General features: G+C 46.7%; 1 protein-coding gene across 8 annotated transcripts in view; it reads left to right on the top strand.

Annotated features, from left to right (window-relative positions):
- Positions 1 to 17,169, top strand: part of ZFP91 (ZFP91 zinc finger protein) — a 151,947-nt gene that overhangs the window by 62,299 nt on the left and 72,479 nt on the right. For 7 of the 8 annotated variants that reach the window (XM_029574761.1, XM_029574752.1, XM_029574754.1 and 4 more), the window contains 2 exons: positions 9,446 to 9,562; positions 9,800 to 9,850. In XM_029574761.1, coding sequence (XP_029430621.1) covers positions 9,446 to 9,562; positions 9,800 to 9,850 — 168 coding nt within the window. The remainder of the gene's footprint in view (positions 1 to 9,445; positions 9,563 to 9,799; positions 9,851 to 17,169) is intronic. The other variant, XM_029574756.1, reaches the window with a different exon arrangement.

Raw genomic sequence — 17,169 nt, forward strand, 5'->3', positions numbered from 1 at the left:
ATTTCTATCGGGTCTCCCTTTGACATCCCGTTCGGTGGCTGCTCTTTGGAGTCTTTTTTTTTTTTTCATCGATTCCGGTTATTTTTCATAACCAGTATCCGCGAGTCACCGACCATTACCAGGCCTTAAAACTTTTAACAATGGCCACCGGTTTTATAGGATGTCCAAATTGTCCCCGGACAATGTCGATTGCAGACCCGCACGACATTTGCGTTCTTTGCTTGGGATCAGGCCATGATGTCCGTGCATGTTTAACCTGTGCCCAGATGACACCGAAGGGCAGGTGTGCCCGGATTGACAAGATGGAGGAACTTTTCAAAAAGATCACTCCATCATCATCGTTGGCGTCATCACCGAAAATACTGGCTTCCTCTGCTGAAAAGCATCAAGGTAAGAAGAAGTTCGGTGACCATTCATCACCGACTCCATCGGTATCTTCGATAGCATCCTCGTCTGCCAGTAAATAACATCAAGAGAAAAAACGCCATCGGCACCGATCCGATTCAGTTCCTTCGGATCCATCGGTGACCGCATCAAGTTTGGAGGTCGAACCGATGACAAAACGGGTCCGGTACAAGAGCTTCCATGCCCCTCTGTACATGAGACACCGAGGCGCTCTCCACCGGCAACGGTGTTAGAGGCTGTACCAACACATACTGTTGTGGAGGTACCAGCAGCACCAGTTCTTCCTTCTCCGGTGACAGAGAAACCTGTCCCAGTATCAAGGGAAGTTGTCACCTCGATGATTCAGCAAGCAGTCACCGAAGCTTGGAAGAAATTCCAACTTCCATCGACACCAATGCCACCATCGGCACCGGAGCCATCCTATTTGCTTCGCTACTAACAAGGATCGATGCCTTGCTCGGTGCCCTCCCGGCACCGACACCATCGGGTACTACGATACCTCCATTGGAGCCATCTTTATACCCGCAACCACCGACGGCACCACCAATTCTGATTCCAGGTTCATCTGAAGACAATGACCATGACTCGGATCATACACCTGGACCATCGAGCTTACAAAAGACCCATTTTCCATAGAGGCCTTTGATGCTGTTTCCTGGTCCATCAGGAGATTTTATTGGCCAATTCCCGTCGATGCCATCGGTGCCCTTTGGTTCTTCATCGAGACCTTTTCTGCCTCCATCAAGGACAAAGCAGATTCCAACCCAAATACCAAGATCTGCATCGATTAAAAAAAAAGCATCCTCTTCCACAGGATTCTACACATCCTTCTGGATCTTATTTCCAGCAGCCACCAAATACTTGGGAGGATGTCAATACTGATTCTGATACTGACAGTGATGACCTCCCATCTGAACCTTCTCCACCAGAGGAAAGAAGGAAGTCCCCACCTGAGGACCTATCTCTCCAACACTTTGTTAAAGAAATGGCAAATACCATTCCATTTGAACTGCTGGCTGAAGAGGATACTAGATATAAGACACTAGAAGTCTTACAATTTGTAGATGCACCACAGGAGGTCATGGCAATACCTATCCATGAAGTTATTCTAGAGCTTCAACACTGCCTTTGGTAGCATCCCTGTTCTATGACTGCAGTTAATAGGAGAACAGATGCTACCTACCTGGTCCAACATACACTAGGTTTTCAAAAGCCACAGTTGCCACATAATTCTTTTGTTGTGGAATCTGCCCAGAAAAAGGCAAGGAAGCAGAAGCCACATTCATCTACTCCTCCAGGAAAGGAACAAAGATTCCTTGATACTTTAGGAAGAAAGGTGTTCCAGGGATCCATGCTGGTGTCACGTATAGCTGCATACCAGCTAATCATGACCCAATATCAAAGGAATTTATGGAAACAGGTCCAGGAATTAGCAGATTCCCTTCCTCAACAACAACAAGCAGCACTCAACGCCCTTGTTGACAAAGGACTAGAGTCAGGAAAACTTGAAGTGAGGGCTGCATATGACTCTTTCGAGACTTCAGCTCGTTTATCAGCTACGGGAATTAGTGCACGGAGGTGGGGTTGGCTGAAGGCTTCCAATCTCAGAATGGAAGTCCAAGAGAGACTCGTGGACCTCCCATGCGCAGGAGACAACCTCTTTGGAGAGAAGGCACAGGCCACGGTATCTTTACTTAAAGATCATCACGAGTCACTACGTCAACTGTCTAAGTTACCATCGGATCCAGCATCCTCTGCACGAAAACCTGCTAGGCGTGACACTAGGCGCCCTTTTTACAGACCTCGTAGGTACTATCCACCTACCTCCTCTGCACGACCTTTCCGTCAACCTCAGAGAGGACGTTCACATCAGCCAAAGCAGGCTAAGCCTCAGCCACCTCCACAGTCAATACCTGCATCTGGTTTTTGAAATCTGCACCAGAGGACAGCAGCGTTTCCCACAATCATCAAACCAATTTGCCCGTAGGAGGTCGACTCCATTACTTCCAACACCAATGGAGCCTCATCTCCACAGATCAATGGGTATTAGCTATCCTAAAAAGAGGATACCGTTTCAAATTTCAAACACTATCCCCAGAGTCTCCACCCGTCCCTCTGTGGTCTCACAGCATCATAACATCTCAACTACAATCAGAACTTTCCACCCTGCTGACTACCATGGCTGTAGAAACCGTTCCCCGGTCTCAACAGGGCAGAGGGTTCTATCCCACTATTTCCTCATTCCAAAGAAAACAGGCGGCCTTTGTCCCATACTAGACCTCCGCAATCTCAACAAATTTCTGCACAAAGAAAAATTACGAATGGTTTCCCTAGGCACCATTCTTCCCTTGTTGCAACAAGGGGATTGGCTCTGTTTTCTGGTCCTTCAAGATGCCTACGCTCACATTCCCATTTCCCCACATCGAAAGTACCTGCGATTTGTAATGGGGAAAAGACATCTTCAGTATCGAGTCCTCCTATTTGAACTGGCCTCAGCACCTCGAGTATTCACAAAATGCATAGCAGTCGCAGCTGCACATCTGAGAAACAGCATTCATGTTTTTCGATACCTAGACTGGCTCATCAGGAATCCAAGCAAGGAGCTCTTGCTGCACTCCAGAGCACCATATCCCTCCTGCATTCCTTGGAGTTTCTAATCAACTACCAGAAATTGCATTTGACCCCGTCTCAGCTCCTTACTTTCATCGGAGCAGACCTCAACACCACAGTCGCAAAAGCTTTTCTTCCAAGCGACCGTGCCAACAATCTAGCGACTCTGGCAAATCACTTGAGTGCCTGCAATGTCGCCCCTGCTCTTCAATTTCTAACCCTGTTAGGCCACATGGCGTCTACAGTTCATGTAACACCTATGGCAAAGTTAGCCATGAGAAGGACTCAATGGACCTTAAAGTCGCAATGGCTGCAAGCAATTCAGCCTCTGTTGATCATGATTCGAGTCAGACAATTTACGTCTCTCACTTTGGTGGACAGACCAGTCGGCTTTACGGGGACAGGCTTACCGTTCCAGCAACCGACTCCTCAAGTAACTCTAACCACAGATGCATCCCACTTGGGATGGGGAGCGCACGTAAACAACCTTCAGACTCAAGGTACGTGGACCCACTCGAACAAAATTGTCAAATAAACTTTTTGGAACTTCGAGTGATACGATATGCCCTCTATGCTTTCAGGGACTGCCTATCCCACAAAGTTGTGTTGATACAGACAGAGAGAGCACAGTAGCAATGTGGTACATAAACAACAAGGAGGCACGGGCTCCTATCTCCTCTGTCAGGAAGCAGTGCAGATTTGGGCCTGGGCCTTAGCACACTCCATGAGTCTCAAGGCCACTTACCTAGCAGGCATACAAAATGTCCTAGCAGACAATCTCAGTCGTTGTTTCCATCCACACGAATGGTCTCTGGATCCCTGTGTAGCGAGCAAAATCTTTCAATGCTGGGGTCAACCAACCATAGATCTCTTTGCGTCCAAACTGAATCACAAAGTGGAAAGGTTCTGCTCCCTCCACAGCTGTCGACAAATGTTCCCCAAGGACGCCTTTGCTCGTCCCTGGAACACAGGCCTTCTGTAATCGTATCCTCCGATCCCGCTCATAGCGAAGACTCTCGTGAAGCTCCAACAGGACAAAGGGATAATGATCCTCATAGCCCCATATTGGCCTTGACAAGTATGGTTCCCAATACTTCTCGACCTCTCGATCAGAGACCCAATTCGCCTGGGCGCACAGTACCCACTCTCATAACTCAAAATCGAGGCAAGTTACGCCATCCGAACCTGCAAACCCTTGCTTTGACAGCATGGATGTTGAAAGCTTGATTCTACAGCCACTCAATCTTTCAACGCCGGTTTCCCAGGTTCTCGAAGCTTCACGAAAGCCTTCCACATGTAAATCTTACAGTTTCAAATGGGCTAGATTTACTAAATGGTGCACGCAAAACGGTGTTGACCCTTTTTCTTGTTCCACTTCATCTTTACTAGATTACTTATGGCACCTTTCAGAATCTGGACTCCAGACTTCTTCTGTACGTGTACACCTCAGTGCCATAGCAGCATATCACAAACTGATAGGGGATGCCCCAATTTCAGCACAACCCCTAGTCAGTTGGTTTATGAGAGGCTTACTTCAGCTAAAGCCTCCCATCCGACCACCGGTTACTGAATTGGACCTTAATGTAGTACTTGCAAGACTCATGCACTCTCCGTTTGAGCCTTTGCATTCCTGCGATGTGAAATGTCTTACATGGAAAATCTTTTTCCTCATAGCTATTACATCTGCTAGGAGGGTCAGTGAGTTACAAGCACTGGTCACTTACTCATCCTATACCAGGTTCCTGCACGACCGAGTTGTCCTATGCACTCACCCAAAATTCCTACCTAAAGTGGTAACGGATTTTCACCTCAACCAATCTGTTGTTTTACCCACTTTCTTCCCAGGGCCTCATTCTCACCAGGGGGAAAGAACCTTACACACCTTGGATTGTAAATGTGCACTCGCCTTTTACCTTGATCGCACTGCAGTCCATAGAAAATCCACTCAACTCTTTGTTTCTTTTGACAAAAACAAACCAGGAGTTGCAGTAGGAAAGCAAACTCTCTCCAACTGGTTAGCAGACTGTATCTAATTCTGCTATGAAAAAGTAGGCCTTTCTCTCCAGGGGCGAGTAAAGGCGCACTCAGGGCTATGTCAACATCCATAGCGCACTACCGTTCAGTACCTATTGCAGATATTTGCAAGACTGCTACTTGGAATTCGCTGCATACCTTTGCAGCTCATTATTGCTTAGGTAAGGAAGGAAGACAAGACTCTGCCTTCGGACAATCTGTCTTGAAAAACCTATTCCCAGTGTAATACCAACTCCTTCCACAACCATCTGCCGTGATTCAGGCTGCCTCATCTTTGTCAATGGCACATCAGTTGTGCTTGTTGCACGAGTTATGTATCATTGACTGAATCAAGAATGAGTCAGCCTGTAGCTTGCTAATCACCCATATGTGAAGACTATCATCCTGCTTGTCCTGGGATAAAGCAATGATTGATGTGTGAAGCCCCTAGGCAGAGGATGGAACATCTGAGGTTGCAGCAAGTGTGCCCAGATGACCCCTAAAGGGCGTAAGATGCGACTCGACAAGATGGAATGACTCTTCGGGTTGGAGAAGACAACCCATCGACATCAGAGGCATCGGCATCAAGGAGCCACAGAGCTGCACCGATGGACACCAAACCAATGACAACAATGGGATCGTCTGTTCTGCTGCATCGATAAACTCTAGTGCTGCCTGAGACCGGCCATCATCTGCCTCCTTTAGGTCAAAGACATCAGGTTCATCATCTTCAACCTCTGCACCAGGGAAGGACTGAGCCAATCATCAAGGTAAGCATCAGCATCATTCCCCATTGATGCATAGTACCAGGCATGAGCTGCATCAGCTTCTGCCTTGATGCCTCTGAAACATCCCTGTGGTGAGAAGAGTCAGTCCTCCATTGATATCCGGAGTACTCTACGGTCTCCACTGGTTCCATTGCCCGCCACCTGTCCGTTCTGAAGAGGATGCGGCCACACCTCCTAGGTTCCAGTCTGTCTTAGCATCGGTGCTCTTTGAGGAATTGCTGGAGAGGCACGTGCAGTTGGCTGTGGAGAAGACACTGATGTCAAGGCATCGATTGCACTGGGACCGGCACCAACCCTCCTCAAGCCTCTGCTGGAATCTCTGCATGTACTTATCAAAATATTAACAGTGCAACCTGTCAGTTCCCAGGGTGGCATAAACTCCTGGCAGAGCATCTTGTGTCATTGGCAGGACCGGTGCTATTCCAAGGTTCCTCAGAGGAAGAAGCATCAGCGGGGTCTGGGGCGAAATTGGGGCCTGAAACCCCATGGCAGTTGAGTCAGTGCCTCTACCTCTGGCTAGAGGTGAGCCCCTAGGGTCCCTTCCCTGCCTTCCTGCAGTGAGGATGAGGGCCCATACAAACCCTGGGGGGGCGGGAGATAGTTGATGTTTCAGACGATGCATCAGATGGTCTCCCTTTGGATCCGTTTCCTCCCACCGACAGAAGAAAGTCTCTTCTCCTTCACAGGATTTCTCAGGGAGATGGAGAAGGCCATCCCATTTCAGATATAGATTGGATACCCAGCACAAGATGCTGGATATACTTCAGTATGTAGAGCCTCTCAAGGAAATTTTGGCAGTCCCAGTGCATGAGATCCTTGTGAAGTTGCTCATGATGATGTGGGAGCACACCCTCTTAGTTCCTCCCGTTAATAGGAAAGCGGACCCGCTTTATCTCGTTCAGAAGGCTTTCTGATTCAAAAAGCGTCAGCTGCCACACCAGTCTGTGGTGGTCACTCTCAAAAAGGCCAAGTATGCTTGGACCCATTCCTCAGCGGCACCAGGGAAGGATCAGAGGACCATGGATGTTCTTGGGAGGAAGGTCTTTCAGGGCACCATGATTATTGCCCACATAGCGACCTACCAGCTATATAGGCAGGACATTCTGAAGCAGACACAGGAGGTGCCTCAGCAGCAGCAAGACTCACTCCAGTTATTGGTGCATAATGGTCTGGAGTACGGAAAACATGGGGTCAGGTCAATCTACAATGTTTTTGAGACTTCATAGGGGGTCTCTGCAGCTGGGATCAGCACTCAGACTCACCTGGCTGCAGGAGTCCGATCTCAGTCGAAGCTCAGGAGCGACTCTTGCTGTGTACTGGGGAGAATCTCCTCTGAGATAAGGTGAAGGACGTAGTGATGCAGATTGACGTTCAAACAGCTCTCCACCAGCACCCAGGATCCGTCATCTTCTGCTAGGAGGTATTTGAGGTCTAGCCTGTCCCTCCCTCTCCTACACACATGCTCCCTCTCTCTAGTACACATACACACACCCTTATACAGGCTCCCTCATTCTCTCACGCACACATACACACATCTCATACAGGGCCCTCTCTCTTGTATACACACCCACACAAGCTCCCTTTCTCTCACACACATACATCCTCACACAGGCTACCTATGTCTCTCTCACGCATCCCTTCACACAGGCTCTGTCTCACACATACACAATCCCTTCACACAGGCTAGCACCCTCACATACACATGATCCTTTTTTCATACACACGAGCTCCCAGTCTCACACACACACACACTCCTTCACAATCTCCTCATTATAGGCTCCCTTTCTCTGAAACCCACACTCAAGCATGCCTCCTATGCTCTCTCACCCTCCCCTCTCACACCCCTCTCCCTCTCTCTCACACACAAACACATTCTCTCTCACTGGGGCCTTCCATCTTTGCCGCGAGCGGAGCACACTCCGTTCGCTGCACACGGGGTCTTCCATTTTCGCCGCGAACGGCGCACCTGGGCCTTCATCTTCGCCATGAGCAGAGCATGTCCACGCTCCACTCACGGCATGCCGGGGTCTCCTCTGCTATTTTCTGTGCAGAATTTGGCAGTTCTGTGCAGCAAATGGCAATTCTGCGCGGGGGGGGGGGGGAATTCTGTGCTCCACAGTAGCGCAGAATTCCCCCAGGACTAGACTCTGTCACAACCATCATCTAAGAACCTTGAAAAGATTTCTCAGAAGATAAAAGTTCATATGGTTTCCCTGGGAACCTTGATCCCCTCGTTGTAAAAATGAGACTGGCTGTGCTCCCTCGATCTGAATGACATGTACACTCACATTGAGATCTTCCATGGTCAGTGAAAGTATTTCCTATTTGTAGTTGGACAACAGCACTTCCAGTACCACATCTTGCCATTTGGGCTAGCATCAGCCCCATGTATCTTCACAAAATGCACCTTTGTGGACTGGGAGTCCACGTTTTCCCTTACCTGGTCAAGAGCACATCTCAGACAGGGGCCAAGGAGTCATTGCTCTCATGCTGGCATCATTAGGGTTTGGCTTCAACTACCCCAAGTCCTCTCTTAGCCCATCACTACAGTTGATGCCTAAGGTGGTGTCAGACTTCCATCTTAACTAGCCCATTGTCTTTCCACATTTTTCCTAATCTCCATTTGCATCAAGGCGAATGAGTCCTGTGCAGTTTGGACTGCAAAAGACCCTTAGCCTTCTGTCTGGAGTGTACAGAAGCCCATAGACAGTCCACCCAACTTTGTTTCCTTTGATCAGAATAAGTTGGAGATCACGGTTGCCAAGCAGACGCTTTCCAATTGGCTAGCAGACTGCATCTCCTTCTGTTTTACCTAAGTGGGATTGCATCTTAGCTGCTATGTCAAGGCTAACTCTGTTCAAGCCATGGCAGTGTCGGTGGCCCACTTGCCAGTCCTCATGGAGGAGATCTGTAGGGCTATGACGTGGACTTCAGTCCATTCTTTCACATCGCATTACTGTTTGGCTAGGGGTGGCTGATTTGTCCATTTGAAATGGTTTGAGGTGTACGACCTAACTCTGTTCCCGTTTAGGGCCTGTTCTTTTTGTTCAGGCTGCCCCTCCTTCCCCCCCCCCCTTGTTGCCAAGAAAACTAGTTATTGTGCCCGGTGGCATTTATTTTGGTGTTTTGTTGGCCCCCTTTTATGTTGGTGGGGGGGGGGGGGGCAACCTGTAGCTAGGGATTCACCCATGAGTGAGGACTGCTATTGTGCTTGCCACCCTTACAGAGTTAGGTTTCCACTTCATGGACTTTATTCGTATTTTAATTTATTGTTCCTCAATTCTATGCTATAAGGATGCGTGGCATAATGCATGCCGAACGTGCTCAGAGATGTTCAAAGTTCTAGAAACTTTGACATACGTTTTCCATGCCGGGCTACATCCGATGATGTCCCTCATATGAAGACTGATACCCTGCCCTCCTTGGAGAACACCTGTTACAGGTAAGCAACTCTGTTCTCCCTTAATTGTTACCAAGTTGTGGGGATGAAGGACTGATGCACTGATTTTACATAACTAATGATGGGCAAGATGGGAACAGGATTGTCAATCTGATAATACTGATGTCAAGCAAATGATTCTTAATTCTACATCATACCTGTTAATTCAAGCATGTCTTCCTTTCTTCAGGGAACCCCTGAAGGCCAGGCGGAAATCAGGGAAAGAAGAAAAGGAAAAGCAGAAGGAGATCAAGGTAGAAGTAAAGGAAGAAAATGAATTCCGGGAAGAAGATGATCCACCTAGGAAGTGAGGAGAAACCCATGACAGATTTGATTCTTTCTCGCTGTCTTTTGCTGTCATTTCTTTGTCTCATTGCAGGACAACATTGATATGAAGTGCATATCTGACTGTCCCATGCTTATTTTTAGATTTCATTTCTTTTCATTCCCTTCTTTCCTCTCCTTGTTTTTCTTCCTTTTTTGTGCTTACAGCCTGATGTGTATGACTGAAGTGCGCTAATTCCATCTCTTTGCTTCTTCCCAGAAGAGGTAGGAGGCGTAAAGATGACAAAACACCCCGGGTACCCAAAAGGAGGTAAGTGAGAGAAATTGCTTTCTTTATTAATGAGACATCTTGACTGATGCTCTGAGTGAGTGGCACTGATAGAATCCCTTTAGAATATAGAGGTGTTGAACACTTCTTTGTAGGTGACAGGTCTTCCAAGAGGAATATTCTAAATGGAATCCTACTGCTAGGGCTATATGCTGCTGAATGTGCTTTTGGGAAAATTTTCAGACAATAGAATGTTGGGAAAGTCAGCGCTTGTCTCTGGGAGTGAGCTACAAGAAATAGATTGGGGATCCGAAAAGCACTTGTGACTCAGACCGGTTGCTGTTGGAGACAATGGACATCAATTTGGCTTAGCATGGCACTTCTTATGAAAATTTCTCATATAGTAGATGTTTAACATTCCTCCAGGCTATCTGACTTAGTTTTTGGTTCTCTATTGAACAAGCAGGATTGAATTGCCATGACATGTGGGTGACATCGTCCAACAGGACCGAACGGACCCATCTCTCAAAGCTCAATAAAAGTCTTAATGAGCATATAAGATGGTTCCTGCTCATGAGCCCCCTCTTATTTTGTCCTCGCTTTCTCACAGACACGTGACCCTCTTTTATGCATTAAAACGTTTTGTTGATTGCATCAGCATGAGACACCCACTCCAAGATACTGTTTGCAGACTCAGCGGCGATTCCAATTCACAAATTCTCGAAGCTCTCCAGTCAGGCATGTGTCAGAATCCTATTGCTAGCCTGCCAAACTTAACTTAAAGAATAGAGTATAACCAGCCCCTGGTTTTGGTGTGGTCTAGCTTCCTCACCACTCATGTTGTAGAGTTGGCTCTTAAGCAGCTCAGAAAGTCTAATAGAAACATAGAAATGACGGCAGAAGAAGACCAAACGGCCCATCCAGTCTGCCCAGCAAGCTTCACACATTTTTTCTCATACTTATCTGTTTCTCTTAGCTCTTTGGTTCTATTTCCCTTCCACCCCCACCATTAATGTAGAGAGCAGTGATGGAGCTGCATCCAAGTGAAATATCAAGCTTGATTATTTTATTTATTTATTTATGGTTTTTATATACCGATCTTCTTACATAATATGTAAATCAAATCGGTTTACAGAGAACAGTTGAAAAGCTTGCTTGTGGGCAATTACATATAACAAAGAACTTTTTAGAGTAACATATTGTATAACTTTTTGAGTAACATTTAAACAGTGGCACAAAAATACATGGATAAACATAAGAACAAGATATACATGGCACAACAAAGTCTTATATGTCTAAATCCAAGGGGGAGAAAAGAATGGAGGGCGGGGAATGGAGGGGTTATATAGTTGGAGCGGAGAGGGTGTAATAAGAGTTCGTTGAAACAGCTTCTTAGAAATCATGGAAATGCTTGGCTGAATAGCCAGGTTTTCAGTTTTTTCTTGAATGACTGGTGGCAGGTGACTTGTCTGAGTTCTGTTGGTAGTGAATTCCAAAGTGAAGGACTTGCTGTGGAGAAAGCCCTATTTCTTAGTGGAGTTTTGGTTTGAGGGATGATCAGGGTGTCTTGGTAGGCTTTTCTGATTGGTCTTGTTGATTTAATGGTACGGAGTTGATGGGTGAGATCTATCGGTGCTTTGTTGTTTAGGTATTTGTGAGTGAGGGTCAGGACTTTGTAGGAGACTCTAAATTTAATTGGGAGCCAGTGGAGATTGTAAAGAATGGGCGTGATGTGGTCTCTCTTGTTAGAGTTGGTCAGGATCGGCGCCGAGGGGTAGTAGGGGTAGTAACCGGTAGTAATCGGGGTAGTAGGGGTAGTAACCGGTAGTAATCGGCGCCGAGGGGTAGTAGGGGTAGTAACCGCTGCAATAAGCAAGCTACACCCATGCTTATTTGTTTTACCCAGACTATGTTATACAGCCCTTATTGGTTGTTTTTCTTCTCCCCTGCCGTTGAAGCAGAGAGCTATGCTGATTATGCGTGAAGTATCAGTTTTTCTTCTCCCCTGCCGTTGAAGCAGAGAGCTATGCTGGATATGCGTGAAGTATCAGTTTTTCTTCTCCCCTGCCGTTGAAGCAGAGAGCTATGCTGGATATGCGTGAAGTATCAGTTTTTCTTCTCCCCTGCCGTTGAAGCAGAGAGCTATGCTGGATATGCGTGAAGTATCAGTTTTTCTTCTCTCCTGCCGTTGAAGCAGAGAGCTATGCTGGATATGCGTGAAGTATCAGTTTTTCTTCTCTCCTGCCATTGAAGCAGAGAGCTATGCTGGATATGCGGGAAGTATCAGTTTTTCTTCTCCCCTGCCGTTGAAGCAGAGAGCTATGCTGGATATGTGTGAAGTATCAGTTTTTCTTCTCCCCTGCCGTTGAAGCAGAGAGCTATGCTGGATATGCGTGAAGTATCAGTTTTCTTCTCCCCTGCCGTTGAAGCAGAGAGCTATGCTTGGATATGCATGAAGTATCAGTTTTTCTTCTCCCCTGCTGTTGAAGCAGAGAGCTATGCTGGGAGATCTCTAGTATTCTTTCAGGAAAGACACAAAACTTCTGGATGCTTAGGGAAGAAAATTTTTCACAGTTCTATAAGAACATAAGTTGCCATACTGGGTCAAACGAAGGGTTCATCAATCCCAGTATTCTGTTTCCAACAGTGGCCAATCCAGGATATAAATAGCCGGCAATTCCTCAACTGTAAATAAATCCCATGCTACTAATGCCAGAAATAAGCAGTAGCTATTCCCTAAGACAACCTGATTAATAGTGTATGGACTTCTCCAGGCACTTGTCTAAAACTCTTTTAAACCCAGCTATACTAACTGCCTTAACTACATCCTCTGACAATGAACTCCAGAGCTTAATTGAGTTGAGTAAAAAAGAACTTTCTCCGGTTTGTTTTAAGTGTGCTACCTACTAACTTCTTGGAGTGCTCCTTAGTCTTTGTATTATCTGAAAAAGTAAATATTCACTTTTACCCATTCTAGTCCTCTCATTATTTTGTAGACCTCTATCATATACTCCTCAGCTGTCAATTTTCAAAGATGAACAACCCTAACCTTTTTTAGCCTCTCCTCATAGGACAGCCATTCATCCGTGTTATCATTTTGGTTGCCCTTCTCTTTATCTTTTCCAGTGCAACTATATGTTTTTTGAGATGTGACCAGAATTGCACACAATACTCAGATTCTTTGGACTGCCCCTGTCCTGCCAGGAGGGGCATAAAAAAAGAGGCATCAACCCAAGACCCCTCAGTAGTTACAGGTAAAATCTGGATCTAGCTTTTGACTGATTTCAAATCCAACTCCCCACCACCTCTGGCCAGTCCATTCTTTCAGCGTGTAAGATCACCAGGGACTGTTGGGTCCTGAAAATTGTGGAGGTTGGCTGCAGTTTACAGTTCTCCAGTTTGCTCGTGACTTAGGTCTGAACTGAAAACAGAAAAATAGCTATCTCAGCCTATCTGGCTTCAGCTGGAGATGGTGTCACTCTTTCAACAGAAAGCAATAAAACTGGTTCCTTCCCAGGAGTGCATTCGTGTGAGTGGAGGGTGGTTTATGTTTGTTTGTTAAGTTTTATATACCGTTGTTTTAAACGAACCTTCACAACGGTTTACATTAAAATGGAAGCAAAGAAATATAATACATAAATTAAAAGTCACAATATATCAGATAAATAGCTAAGATAATAGTACGAACATTAATCAAACCTTATAAAAGAATAGTAAAAGATAAATAGATATAATAGCCATAAAAAACATATAAACCATACGACCTAAAATCTACTTAGTTAAACCTGCATGAGTACGATAAACGTTGCCTTTAAAGTGCTTGTAAATCTCTTAACTTTGTTGCCTCTGTGTATGCACGGTCGTATAACCAGGTTTTCAGGTCTTTCTTAACCCCAAGAAAACAGAGGTGAGGGGCTGAGACCTATTCTAGAATTACACAGGCTGAACAAGCTGCTGGTACAGGAGAAATTAAAGCTGAATTCCCTCTCCACAGTTCTCCCATTTGTTCAGATCAGGGATTGAATGTATTCCCTGGAACTGAAGGATGCATATGCTCAATGGCCATCCATCCATTTCTCACAAAGTACCTTAGATTCATAGTGGAAGATGTTCATTACAGTACAAAGTTGTTCCCTTTGGTTTGTCTGTGGCCCCAAGGATGTTCACAAAGGGCGTAGTAGTGCCTTCGTTGGCTGGAAGTCTGCCTTCCATTACTTGGATGACAGGTGGCAGATCCATTCCAGTCAGGGAGTTTGGATTTCCTCAAATAGACCATTTGACTCCTATAGTCTCTGGAGTTCTTATCAACATCTTCAAGTCAAACCTTGTTCCTGTACATACCCAGATAAGTCCAGACGAGTGGGTTTATGCATCCCTACCAGCAGATGGAGGCAGAGAACAAAACTTTGAGGCACTGCTATTTAACCGAGAGTGCCACCTGCAGTCCCTCAATATTTCTTTGTCTCCAGCAGATGGTAGAGGTGCTAAACCTGCAGTTTAGAAAAGAGAAAATTTTTTTTTAGAAGTTGGACTTTCGATGTTGGCTTCCTGAGGTGCTAGGCAGGTGGAGCCGGGCAACTGGAGGTTTGGAAACCACTGGCTGGTGCTCGCCCGGGTTGGCTGAAGGTTCTGATAGCAAGGGACTGGCTCTCTCCCTATATTTGTGCCTCTAAGCTTTTAAAAAATAAAATTGTTGCCTTTTTCCTTTACAGCGGCTGCAGTCTGGGCACGGTGGTGAGTACTCTGAGGACAGCGGGAGCTGTCGACGTTTCAGGGGGGTCTGATCCGGGACTTACCCTTCCTCTCTGCTCCCCGGAGGTTTGAGGGAGGTTTTTGGGCGCACTATTTCCTGTCGGCAGGGACTTGCCTTACCGTGGTTGTGATTTGAAGGTTTTTTTCAGTGCCGTGGTTGCTGCCAATTCCACAGAGTTTTTGGAGTGTGCATGGCGGTGGGCCCATTTCATGCCTTCTCCTGTGCGCCGCTTGGACTATTTTTTGTTTTAGGGTGCCGCTCTGCCTTTGACTGCGCAGGCAGCCTAACTGTTTTCAGTGCGCCGTATGTGGCAGCTTGCAAGGCCTGCGGCATTTGGTCCGTGCTTCTCAATAGCCGTTCACTGCGCACTGCCTGTGCAGCAGGAAGGGACATCGGGGGTAACCTTGGGGAAAAAGGTCCCTTGCTCATCTGGGAATGCAGCTGGGAACCGGGGGGGGGGGGGGGGGGGGGGTTCTGGTGTCTCTGGAGATTGTGGGAAGGAGCTAGTGGCAGTCGTAGAAGCTGTGGATTCGCCACCTCCTTTGTCCCCCTGTGATGCAGGAGGGATAGGAAGGGGGATGGAGTCGGTAGGACAGTCTTTGGGGGCAAGGGACCGCAGATTCCGATCTCAATGGTTTCTCCCCAGTTTTTGTTTAGCTGCTCCACAAGGCTTTCCTGGCTAGGAAGGGGTTGGGGGCTAAACGTCCTAAGGGAGGCCCGTCCCATGAACTGTTAAACATCCTAAGGTGGTGCCTTCTGGACATCTGCTGCACCGTCTGGGTCGCGAAGGTTCAGAGGCTGATCCCGGAGATCTGGGTGATTCCAATGATTTTCAGGACCACCCAGATTTGCAGGACGCAGATCCGGATGAGGATGCAGATGCGACTCCAAACGTAGACCCGGAGGCGAATAAGGAGCATCCAGGTAAGGAGGACTGTCCTGCATTGGAAGGAGATGATTTGAGGGTGGTCTGCTTGTTCAAGAAAGGAGGGGTTGCACCCCCTTATTCCTCAGGTGATGCAGGAATTGGGGGGGTAAGGTGACTCAGGAGGAGTCTGATAATGAGGGCGAGAATCCAGTCCTGGATGGACTGTGGGGCCCTGCTAATGCTTTTCCTTTGCCCAAGAAGATCCGCAAGTTGGTGAACCGGAAATGGGATTTTATGGAAGCGGGTCTAAATGTGGGTCGAGCCATGGCCAAGCTTTACCATCTGATGGAGGATACATTGGAACTCTTACGGGTAACAAAGGTGGATGTGGCAGTTTCGGCGGTCACCAAGAAGACTACCATTCCGGTAGCGGGGGCTGCCACTCTGAAGGATGTGCAGGATCGCAAGTTGGAGATTCAATTGAAGTGGATGTTCGAAGTCTCTGCTTTGAGTCTCCGTGCTGCCATTTGTGGTAGCATGATGAAAAGGGCTTGTCTTTGGGTGCAAATGTTTCGAAGACAAGGCTCTCCAGTCAGCGCACTTGGAGGCTGTAGTGCTTACGTTGCGGATTCGCTGTATGACTTGGTGTGCACTTCGGCTAGGAGCATAATCTCAGCGGTAGCAGCCCGCAGTCTTTTGTGGCTGTGGAATTGGTCAGTGGACATGTGGTACAAGGTACAGTTGGGTAATCTACTATTCAAAGGAAGGCTCTTTTTTGGGGAGGATTTGGACCAGCTGATGAAGTCTTTGGGGGAACATCAGAACACAAAAACATGCCATACTGGGTCAGACCAAGGATCCATCAAGCCCAGCATCCTGTCTCCAACAGTGGCCAATCCAGGCCATCAGAACCTGACAAGTACCCAAAAACTAAGTCTATCCCATGTTACTGTTGCTAGTAATAGCAGTGGCTATTTTCTAAGTCAACTTAATTAGTAGCAGGTAAAGGTCTTCTACTCCAAGAACTTATCCAATCCTTTTTTAAACCCAGCTACACTAATGGCACTAACCACATCCCCTGGCAATAAATTCCAGAGTTTAATTGTGCGATGAGTAAAAAATAACTTTCTCTGACTAGTGTTAAATGTGCCACATGCTAACTTCATGGAGTGCCCCCTAGTCCTTCTGTTATCTGAAAGAGTAAATAACCATTTCATATTTACCCATTCTAGACCTCTCATGATTTTAAACACCTTTATCATATCCTCCCTCAGCCATCTCTTCTCCAAGCTGAGCAGTCCTAACCTCTTTAGTCTTTCCTCCTAGGGGAGCTGTTCCATCCCCTTTATCATTTTGCTCGCCCTTCTCTGTACCTTCTCCATCGCAACTATATCTTTTTTGAGATGCGGCGACCAGAATTGTGCACAGTGTTCAAGGTGCGGTCTCACCATGGAGCGATACAGAGGCATTATGACATTTTCCGTTTTATTCACCATTCCCTTTCTAATAATTCCTAACATTCTGTTTGTTTTTTTGACTGCCGCAGCACACTGAACCAACAATTTCAATGTTATCCACTATGACGCATAGATCTCTTTCTTGGGTGGTAGCTCCTAATATGGAGCCTAACATTGTGTAACAATAGCATGGGTTATTTTTCCCTATGTGCATCACCTTGCACTTATCCACATTAAATTTCATCTGCCATTTTGATGCCCAATTTTCCAGTCTCACATGGTC

This window comes from Rhinatrema bivittatum, chromosome 13 (assembly GCF_901001135.1).
Source record: "Rhinatrema bivittatum chromosome 13, aRhiBiv1.1, whole genome shotgun sequence".
Classification (NCBI taxonomy): Eukaryota; Metazoa; Chordata; class Amphibia; order Gymnophiona; family Rhinatrematidae; genus Rhinatrema; species Rhinatrema bivittatum.